The sequence below is a fragment of the Gallinula chloropus genome (genome assembly GCF_964237585.1).
Source record: "Gallinula chloropus genome assembly, chromosome: 20".
Classification (NCBI taxonomy): domain Eukaryota; kingdom Metazoa; phylum Chordata; class Aves; order Gruiformes; family Rallidae; genus Gallinula; species Gallinula chloropus.
In genome coordinates, this window is record NC_140105.1 from 580,887 (window position 1) to 590,661 (window position 9,775).

At 55.5% G+C, this 9,775-nt stretch overlaps 1 protein-coding gene across 2 annotated transcripts in view; it reads left to right on the forward strand.

Moving 5' to 3' along the window:
* Nucleotides 1–9,010, forward strand: part of MYH10 (myosin heavy chain 10) — a 65,969-nt gene extending 56,959 nt beyond the window's left edge. For both annotated transcript variants that reach the window (XM_084273589.1, XM_084273588.1), the window contains 12 exons: nt 764–916; nt 1,179–1,427; nt 1,947–2,159; nt 2,616–2,828; nt 3,201–3,362; nt 4,432–4,560; nt 5,133–5,221; nt 5,491–5,614; nt 5,708–5,916; nt 6,060–6,168; nt 6,504–6,676; nt 7,411–9,010. In XM_084273589.1, coding sequence (XP_084129715.1) covers nt 764–916; nt 1,179–1,427; nt 1,947–2,159; nt 2,616–2,828; nt 3,201–3,362; nt 4,432–4,560; nt 5,133–5,221; nt 5,491–5,614; nt 5,708–5,916; nt 6,060–6,168; nt 6,504–6,676; nt 7,411–7,555 — 1,968 coding nt within the window. In that variant the 3' untranslated portion in view covers nt 7,556–9,010. The remainder of the gene's footprint in view (nt 1–763; nt 917–1,178; nt 1,428–1,946; nt 2,160–2,615; nt 2,829–3,200; nt 3,363–4,431; nt 4,561–5,132; nt 5,222–5,490; nt 5,615–5,707; nt 5,917–6,059; nt 6,169–6,503; nt 6,677–7,410) is intronic.
* Nucleotides 9,011–9,775: the final 765 nt, after the last annotated feature.

The window sequence follows — 9,775 nt, forward strand, 5'->3', positions numbered from 1 at the left end:
AGGTCTGTGAGGAGCAGGATGGGAGAGGAGGGCTCTGTTACGACAGAAGCTTCCACTGGAGCTGGCTTTGAACTGCCCCTTGTGTTTCAGGGACTCTGCAGAGCTGGGAAGGGTGCTGCTGCTGTGGGGTTGGTTGCTCTGTGTTCTTCCTGGGTGGCTTAAAATGGGGACTCTGTGGGAGAGGGACAGGTCACTGGGGAGTGCAGGGACAGGACACAGAGCGATGGCTTCAAGCTGGAAGAGGGCAGGGTTGGGTTAGATGTGAGGAAGAAATTCTTCACTCTGAGGAAGGGGAGACCCTGGCACAGGGTGCCCAGAGAGGCTGTGAGAGCCCCTGGATCCCATCAGGGTTCAAGGCTGGGTTGGATGGTGAGGGTGTCCCTGCCCATAGCTGGGAGTTGGAACTAGATGATCTTTGAGGTCCCTTCCCACCCAAACCAGTCTGGGATTCTATATTTCTATATGCTTGTCTGAAAGATAAATAAAAACTTGAAGGTGACCCTGGTGCTCATCCCTTTAAAGATGGAAGTGTTGCCCATTGACCTCTAGAAGAGGCAGCAGCCTGGATCCCCTGATGGCAAAGAGCTTTACAAAGGTTTCAGTGTGTCCAAAAGGAATGAGCAGTGCCCTTTTGAACCCCCAAATTTCAGCTGTCCTTGTACACAAATGCTGTGGGAGTAACCACCATGCAGTGAGGTGTCAGCCCAGGACCCTGGGCAGAGCACTGCAGCCAGCCTGACCCCGGGACGTGGCTCTTTGACAGGAGCTGCTGCAGGAAGAGACCCGCCAGAAGCTCAACCTGAGCAGCAGGATCAGGCAGCTGGAAGAGGAGAAGAACAACCTGCAAGAGCAGCAGGAAGAGGAAGAGGAGGCCAGAAAGAACTTGGAGAAGCAGATGCTCGCCTTGCAGTCGCAGGTAAGCTGTCCTGAGAGACAGGACCCCTGTAAGGCCTGTGTGTTCCAGGAGAGGTGCAAACACCTCAGAAGAATGTCCTGCCATTAGCACATGTGCAGGGCTGGATTTTGGAGTGACACCTCCTGAGGTGGTCCTCCACTGCAGTAATGACTGGTACCAGTAACTGCAGTGGGCAGGACTCCCCCTGCTTGGTGCCCTGCGAGCTCCCTGCTGGTGTGGTCCTGGTCTGGCCATCACACCTGTCCCTGGCTTTGTGTTCCAGCTGGCTGATGCGAAGAAGAAGGTGGACGATGACTTGGGAACCATCGAAGGCTTGGAGGAAAACAAGAAGAAACTGCTGAAGGACATGGAGTCCCTAAGCCAGCGCCTGGAGGAGAAGGCCATGGCCTATGACAAGCTGGAGAAGACCAAGAACCGCCTGCAGCAGGAGCTGGACGACCTGATGGTGGATCTGGACCACCAGCGCCAGATCGTTTCCAACCTGGAGAAAAAGCAGAAGAAGTTTGATCAGGTAGCCTGCTGTCTGTCTCCTTGCCCCTTTCTTATATGGCATCTTGATTGTTCCTGCTGAGGTGGGCCTTGTGTGAGGGTTAGAATCCTGTGGGTGTGGGAGCTCTTTGGGGAGCAGCCTGGCTCTCGTTAGGTGGGCTGTGAGGCTCGTTCCAGTGAGTGGGGTGCAGCTCTGAGGCTTGTTGGGCCAAGTGAGAACCTCTCCATGGAGAGAGGGAATTACATTGGAAGAAAAGTGTGAGTGTTACTGTAATCCCCCAGGGCAGACTAAGAAAAGGTGTGAAGTCTGGAAGGTGAAAATAGTCTTAACCTGCATTTGGATTAGTGCTTTGCTTTCCTCATCCCATCCCAGAGTCAGCTGGGGCTGTGTTCTCATAGCACTTTGATCAAGGTTGCAAGACTAGGCAGCTTCTGAAGGCCACTTAAACTTAGAGCACTGACCACTTCACTCACTAGAACCCCTGAGGAAGGACCTGGTTACAGAGACTGAGGAGATGGGTTAATTATTCCTTCTGTCCAGATGCTGGCAGAAGAAAAGAACATCTCTGCCAGGTACGCAGAGGAACGAGATCGTGCTGAAGCAGAGGCCAGGGAGAAGGAAACCAAAGCCCTGTCCCTGGCTCGGGCTTTGGAAGAAGCTCTGGAAGCCAAGGACGAGTTTGAAAGGCAGAACAAGCAGCTGCGTGCAGACATGGAGGATCTGATGAGCTCCAAAGACGACGTGGGCAAGAACGTGAGTGTGCTTCCACACCCTGCTCTGCTGCATGGGGAGCACACAGGACAGCTCTGCCTGGGGAGGGGGCTGACACAACCAGAACTCTCTGGACCTGATTTGTCACCCAAGTTCTGGAGGAGTTAATGCTCAAAGGGAGGGGGGAGGTGGTCTTTTTTGACATGGGGCCTCTGCAAAAGGCGATTGTGGAGCTGCTGGCCAGGTGTCTCTCAGCACCCAGCTGGGTTTAAGGGCCTGTCTGACATTGCAGAGCTCATCCCTCCAGTCTCCTGTGTGGATCCTTGTTGGGTTCTCTAATGGAGGCTCAGAGGTGCTGCTCTGCCTGCTCTGGTTCACTGCCCAGCTCAGGGCACCACCAGGCACCATGTACAGGGTTCCTACAGTGTCTTGTTTTGCTGTTCGTTGCTGATGTGGAGATGTCTGGAGGACCAGGTCTGATGAATGGTTCTGGCTTAGGTCCACGAGCTGGAGAAGTCAAAGAGAACTTTAGAGCAGCAGGTTGAGGAGATGAGGACTCAGCTGGAGGAACTGGAAGACGAACTGCAGGCCACAGAAGATGCTAAGCTTCGTTTGGAGGTCAACATGCAAGCTATGAAAGCCCAGTTTGAGAGAGATCTGCAAGCCAGAGATGAACAGAATGAAGAGAAAAAGAGGATGCTGGTTAAACAGGTATGTGTCATTCTTACTGCACTTCAGAGTGACGAAAGAGTGTGAGGACCTTTTCCTGAAGCTCCGTGGCTTCAGTGGTAACCCCTTTACAGATCCCATCCTGTGGAAACCCCAGGCAGTGGAGCAGGTCTTGTTCAGCACCTGCCACTGACAGCTGTTGGTGCTGGTCTGTTAGTGAGGGTCCTGCAAAAAGCACTCAGCATGTGAGCACTCATCAGTTCAGAGATCGCTGCTTCCCATCTGTGGGCTTGGTTCTGCCACCCACAGTGCCTGCCCAGGCAGCCTGAGCCTTTCCCAGCTGAGCAGCCCTGGTCCTGCCCTGCAGAGGCCTCGTGCAGCCCCCAGCCCCTCTGTCCATCCCCCGTTCCGCAGGTGCGCGAGCTGGAGGCCGAGCTGGAGGATGAGCGCAAGCAGAGGGCTCTGGCTGTGGCAGCCAAGAAGAAGCTGGAGATGGATCTGAAAGACCTGGAAGGCCAGATAGAAGCTGCAAACAAGGCTCGGGATGAAGCCATCAAACAGCTCCGGAAGCTGCAGGTAGGCACAGCAGAGCTGCGCTCTGCACCCCTCTGACCGCTCCAGGGGCTGGGTTTCCCTGCCTTTCATTCCCTGCGTTTGTAGCTGGAAGGCAGGAGGAAGATCAGCCTCCCTGGCACGTGTCACGGGGTGCCTGGCCTGGCTGACCACCTGCTGGAAGCTCCTCTCATCCCTTTGTCAGCAGGGAGTTAGGGTGTCCCCCACGTGTCACCGTTACCTCAGCGCTGCGCCTCGGGATGTGCTGGCTGTTCCTCTCCAGCCTGTGGTCACTTGCAGCTTTGAATTCACCCACCTGAGCTCAGCTCTTGCTGACTGCTCTGAGCTCAAGTTTTAAGGCATTGTCAGCCAAAAATAGGAGTAAATTTCAGCTGCTTTTACAAAGCTCCAGGGTGCCCGTTGGGTGTAGCTCGGTGAGAATAAAACCAGGCCTCGTGTCAGGGCGTCAGCTCCGTGCCCAGAGGAATGTTCAGCCCTTGGTGCACTTGCCTTTGCTGCAGGTTTTCAGTGCCAGAGCTGCAGCACAGCTGTGCCAGGACCACAGAAAGCATTCAGCATGTTGTATCACCTTTCTGCCCTGTCCGTTCCCTGGCAGTCCTTCTCCAGATCAAACCTCCAGTCAAACAAGCAGATTCGAGGTCTTGGTCTGTGCTTTGTCAGGACAGAAGAGTACAAACCAGTGCCTCATGGTCCCTCTGCACTGGGAATAGTTTCTTGCCTTCCATACTTGTGACAAATTTTGGGTTCAGTCAATTTACTGAAGTTTTGACAAGTCCTTCCCAGAGCTTTGCCTCTCCCTATGCTTCAGGGCAAATGTAACTGAGCAGCTTGTTTAGTAAAGAGTGTTTCCTACAAGAAATACACCAGGAAAATGCATTTTCAGTGCAAAGCTTCCTTCAGCTCCCTGTCAGAAGAACCACATCACAGGAGCTCACCTCATTTAAGTGGAATGCAGCCACTTTGGGAGGAAGGGCCTTACCTTCAGGGCCAAAACTGCCTCAGAGCTGCTAATAAATCTTGTGAGTGTCCTGATGCAGCCTGGCTTCTCCTTTCCCCTGCTCTCCAACTGCAGGCTCAAATGAAGGACTACCAGCGGGAGCTGGAGGAAGCCCGTGCGTCCAGGGACGAGATCTTCGCACAGTCCAAAGAGAGTGAGAAGAAGCTGAAAGGTCTCGAAGCAGAAATACTCCAGCTCCAAGAGGTGAGATCCAAATCCAAGAGATCTGTTTTTCTCACTAGAGTAAGGTAAGATCAGTGAGTAAAACAAAAGTAGTAAAAAGCAATCCAGTGAGTCGAGCTGGGAAATGGGAGCCAAGAGAACCTCTCTTCCCCCTGTCCCTGCTGAGAAGGTCACTCAAGAGCTGCTTGGGCTTTGTAGGAATCATTCCTGCCGTCTGGGCCCTGTGTCTCTGCCTGGAGAGCAGAAAAGCTTTGCTGCTGCTCAGATTTGAGGCCCTGTTGAGGTGGTTCAAGAGCCTCTGGAAGGTGCAGTGTTGGTACTGAAACTGGTTCTTGGGAATCTAAGAACCGAGCAGCGTGTCCCATTCCATGGAGGCTGCTGGGGGTTTGTCACACCGTACAGCAGCCGAGGGGGGAACATCACAGTGATGTGTCCTGGGGCTGCCACAGCAGCAGCTGCTGCTTCTCTGCCCGTTACGGAGCCTCAGGGACATCGCGCTTCCCAGCATCTCTGAAACGTTACTAGGGCTGAATGGTTTGCAGAAGCTGTGAGGTTCCTAAAGCTGCACTGACTCTTCTCCAAACCCTTGGCAGGAGTTTGCTGCGTCCGAAAGGGCCCGTCGGCACGCGGAGCAGGAGCGGGACGAGCTGGCTGATGAGATCGCCAACAGCGCCTCAGGAAAGTGAGTCACGGGTGTCGTGATGCCCTGGGGACCCTGGGGGACCGTGAGGGCCCTGGGCACCAGCAGCTGTAGCGCTGGTCTCTGGTGGTGCTCTGCTTGTGAATTGACTCTGTTGGCTGTTCTTCCTGCTAACGAGGTGCCTTGTTCTGAGGGGTCGCTGGGGCTGGGGCTTCTGCGACCCTCTGCAGCGCCTGGAATTTGAGCAGCAGACGAGCCGGGTGCTGCGTGCCGGGTCTGCCGGTGTCCTGACCCACGTGCTGCTGTTCTAGGTCAGCGCTGCTGGACGAGAAGCGCCGGCTGGAAGCTCGAATTGCTCAGCTGGAGGAGGAGCTGGAGGAGGAGCAGAGCAACATGGAGCTGCTCAACGAGCGGTTCCGAAAGACCACGCTGCAGGTGGGTCTGCTGCTGGCACTCGGTGTCTCCACGTGCGGCTCAGTGCAGGCTCTGAGTGGCACCAAGTGACCCCCTGTCCTTCTCCCCTCCAAGGTTGACACACTTAACTCTGAGCTGGCTGGGGAGCGGAGCGCTGCCCAGAAGAGTGAAAATGCCCGGCAGCAGCTGGAGAGGCAGAACAAGGAGCTGAAGGCCAAGCTGCAGGAGCTGGAGGGATCCGTGAAGTCCAAGTTCAAGGCGACAATTTCTACTCTTGAGGCCAAGATCGTGCAGCTGGAGGAGCAGCTCGAGCAGGAGGCCAAGTAAGGGAGATACCTGTCTGCCTTGAGCTCTGGTGGGGCTGGGATGTGAGCAGGTTAAGGGGACTCAGTGGGACAAGAGCCATTTGGAAAGGCTGAACCTCGTGCCTCTGGTCTGGGACAAATGTTGGGTTTTGATGTTCCAGGGAAAGAGCAGCTGCTAACAAACTGGTGCGTCGTACGGAGAAGAAGTTGAAAGAAGTCTTCATGCAGGTGGAGGACGAGCGTCGCCACGCAGACCAGTACAAGGAGCAGGTGTGTGGAAGGGGCTGTTTGAGGCCCGTTTCTCAGAACAGGCAGATGAACACCACTTGTTCAGAGGAGTTTTAATGAAAACATTGAGGGAACCCCGGCCTGATCACAACCACTCGAGTGGCTCCCAGCAGGCAGAGCCTCCCTGAGAGCTCTGCTGTGCTGGTCTGTCCTGTGCCCCAGCATCCCAGGGGACCATTCTGGAGTCAGGGTGTGGCTGGTGGTTCATCTCCAGGCGGGGTGCTGGGGGGTGCAGGGTGTTACCTGTCCTCTGACCTCCCAAACCCTGGGGCTGCAGCTGCTGAGTTGGGTCCTGACCACCCTGTTCTGCCCTTCAGATGGAGAAGGCCAACGCCAGGATGAAGCAGCTGAAGCGGCAGCTGGAGGAGGCTGAGGAGGAGGCGACGCGTGCGAACGCCTCCCGGCGTAAGCTGCAGCGGGAGCTGGACGACGCCACGGAGGCCAACGAGGGCCTGAGCCGGGAGGTCAGCACCCTGAAGAACAGGCTAAGGTGAGTGGGGCCGGTGGGCAGGGGCTCCTCGGAGCCCGTGTGTGCCCCAGGCTGGCTCCGAACTGGGGGGGGAGCATCCAGCTGTGGCACTGTGGGAGTGGAGCTGCTGGGGTTATGGGATGGGTCCAACTGGTGCCTGCTGGGAGCTGCCCCCTGAGCCTGGGGATGGTCATGGGGAGCTGTCAGGGTTGGGGGATGTTCTGACAGCTCCTGAGCCTGAATTCTTCAGTGCTCACATGGTGGGATCCCCGGGGCTGCCAGCTCAGTCCCACTGTAGGTAAAGTGACAGAGGGACAGCTCAGCTTTCCCGGTGCCTGGCAGATCCCTTTTCCTGAGCCAGCCTGGAGGGGATGCTGCAGCAACCCCTGGGAGTGGGACTTCGAGGCCAAGCCTTCTGTCTGTGGGGCACTTAGTAAATGAGGAGTTGATTATTTTGGAGAACCCACTCATTTCCTACTCGGGGTGTGATGGGTGTTCATACAGGGACAGTGTTCTGAGTTTCTTGAGACTTCCCAAACTGAGGTAGGTGATGGCACAAACAGCAGGAATGCCGAGCACTGGACTGTGTTTTCCACAGCACACTGACCCCGGGGTAGAGAAGGTGCTCAGGGATGTGGGTCAGCACGGGACAGGAACGGTTGGACTCGATGGGCTTAAAGGGCTTTTCCAACCTGGTGATGCTGCTGTGACTCTGTGTGACCCCTCAGCAATCGCTGTTGTCTGCTTGTTGGCAGGAGGGGGGGGCCCATCACCTTCTCCTCGAGTCGATCTGGGAGACGCCAGCTGCACATCGAAGGGGCCTCGCTGGAGCTCTCTGACGACGACGTGGAGAGCAAAGGCAGCGACGTGAACGAAGCGCAGCCGGCCCCCGCCGAGTAGAGCCCCTCGCACCGCTTGCATGCAGAGACCTTCTACGCAGCAGCCGGCAGGAGGAGGAAGAGGACTGACTTCCCTGACCACCCCGCTGCCTCGTGGCCGTACACCTGCCTTACGACAGTCGGCACGCCACAAGGTTACTTATCATAGGTCAACTATGTCTTAAGGCTCTCCGGCCTCACAGCCCGAACCCTGCTTCAGATGTAGGTACAACTGCTTTTTTATATCTAGTAAACACCACGGGATTGTCTCTGTTCAGTGCATCCATGTTCCAGACACTCATTGTAAAGCCATTTTATAAAGCATCATGTGAAGGATGAACCTTTTTTTTTATCAATATGGAAACTCCATTCCCAGAGGGTGGGTGGTCGGGCCAGAGCCGGTGCCACGGCTGTGCATGCTTCCTACAGAGCATCCTTCCCGGGTCCTCGCCGCCCTGGGTCAGGCGGATCCTTGAAGACCAAACTGCACCTGTTCCTTTCCTTTCTCCTGTTGTGGTTGGCACACAATCAGCGAGCGAACTGTGAAAAGGCCTTGGGAAGTGTTAGAGGGAGATGTAGGGATGAACAAGTAGAGTCCATTTTTACCCCCCAGTGTCATTTTGAAGTGTTCTCGGCGCCGCTTCATCCGTTAGTGTTCTGCAGTACAGGCCAGCGACAGCCTCACGGCTCCGCCTCGGTGCAGAGACCTGCTGTTCCCCTGCCGACAGAGCTGTGTATATATTAGGGCTGGTACAACGTGAACACCAGTGGGGAATAAACATGCAACACAGGCAAAAGTAACTTATTAATTTATGGCTGCGCTGGTTCGTCTTCAGGCCGCGGAGCCGAGCGGCTGCGCCGGGCGGGCGGCCAGGCTTACGGTACCTTAGCAGCCGGCCTGGGCTCACTGGGGGAGCTGGTCCGCCTGTACTGGGGGGCGTGGGGAGCCTGTGGGTACCGGGGTTCGGCGATGCTGTTGCCTGCCTACGAGTTAACATGCCAGTGGATGTGAATCCTTGTTGTTGTTGTGTTGTTTTTATTTGGAGCAGTATTACAGCAGTAGTTAGTGTTCTTTTTGTTTAAATAGCTGAAAAAACTGACATTACAGAAAGTGCCTTAGACACTACAGTACTAAGACAATGTTACATATATAATTTGCCTATATAACAATGATTTAATGTATTAATTTTGACTGTGCTTCATATCATGTACCTCTCTAGTCCAGGTGGTATTACTGCTATTAGTGACGATGAATCAGTGTTAATTAGGAACCTTCCTCTGCCACACGCTCAGAACTTGGATTTCCTCTTTTTGGTTAAAAGCTTTAACATCTGTTGCGAAGGGTTTGTGTGTGTTTGGATATTTTTAATCAAACTGGCTGTTGACCACCAGGCATCTGACTGCAAATATCTTGTTTTCTTGTATACCCATATTTCTAGACAATGATTTTTGTAAGACAATAAATTTATTCATTATAGATGCGGCCGCCTGCTCTGTTTACTGACCCAAGAGCGATCTCCTGAGGCTGGCATAGACCTTAATAAACAAGAGTATGACTGGAAGCTGCCTTTTCCTTTTCCCTTCTTCCTCTTCTGGGGGTTGGGGTGGGGGTTGTTGTCTCTTTATTTTGCGGATGGGCCCCTATGCAGGGAGGGGAGGGAGGAGGAGGATGGGTTAAGGTGCAGGGGGCTGGGGGGGGGCAGCTAGAGGGGAAGGTTAGGAGCTTCCCTGAGGCTTCTTCCTACCTCTGGTCCTGGCTGGGAACCAGCTCCTGGAACCTGCTTCAGGCCTCAGTCCCTCCATGGCTGGAGGGGCCATGGGGTAGTTGAGGGGCCTCACCTGGTCCTGCAGCTGTCCTGGAGCAGCTCCTCTTCCCCGGGGCGTGACTGGACCCCAGTACTGCACCCCCGGGCCGGGGGCTGGAGCGGGGCAGGTGTTGGGGCAGAGCCTGGGCCACTGCCCCGGGCCCGGGCTGGGGATGGGGGATGCTGGAACAGCCCCAGGAGCCGCCGGGGGGTGGCAGCACCCAGCTGGGCTCAGGCTGGGCCAGGAGCTGCACAGACAGTGGCCAGGGCTCTAGGGAGGGCTGGGGGCTCTGCCCCGGCCCCGGCGCTGCAGAGGAAATGTCTGAGGAGGTAAAAATCCCCCCGCGGTGGCAGCTGGAGCCCCCCCAGGGTCTCCCCAGGCTCTTCCCAAAAAATCAGATCTTTAATTTTGGGCAGGCTGCTCCCTCCCTCTGCAC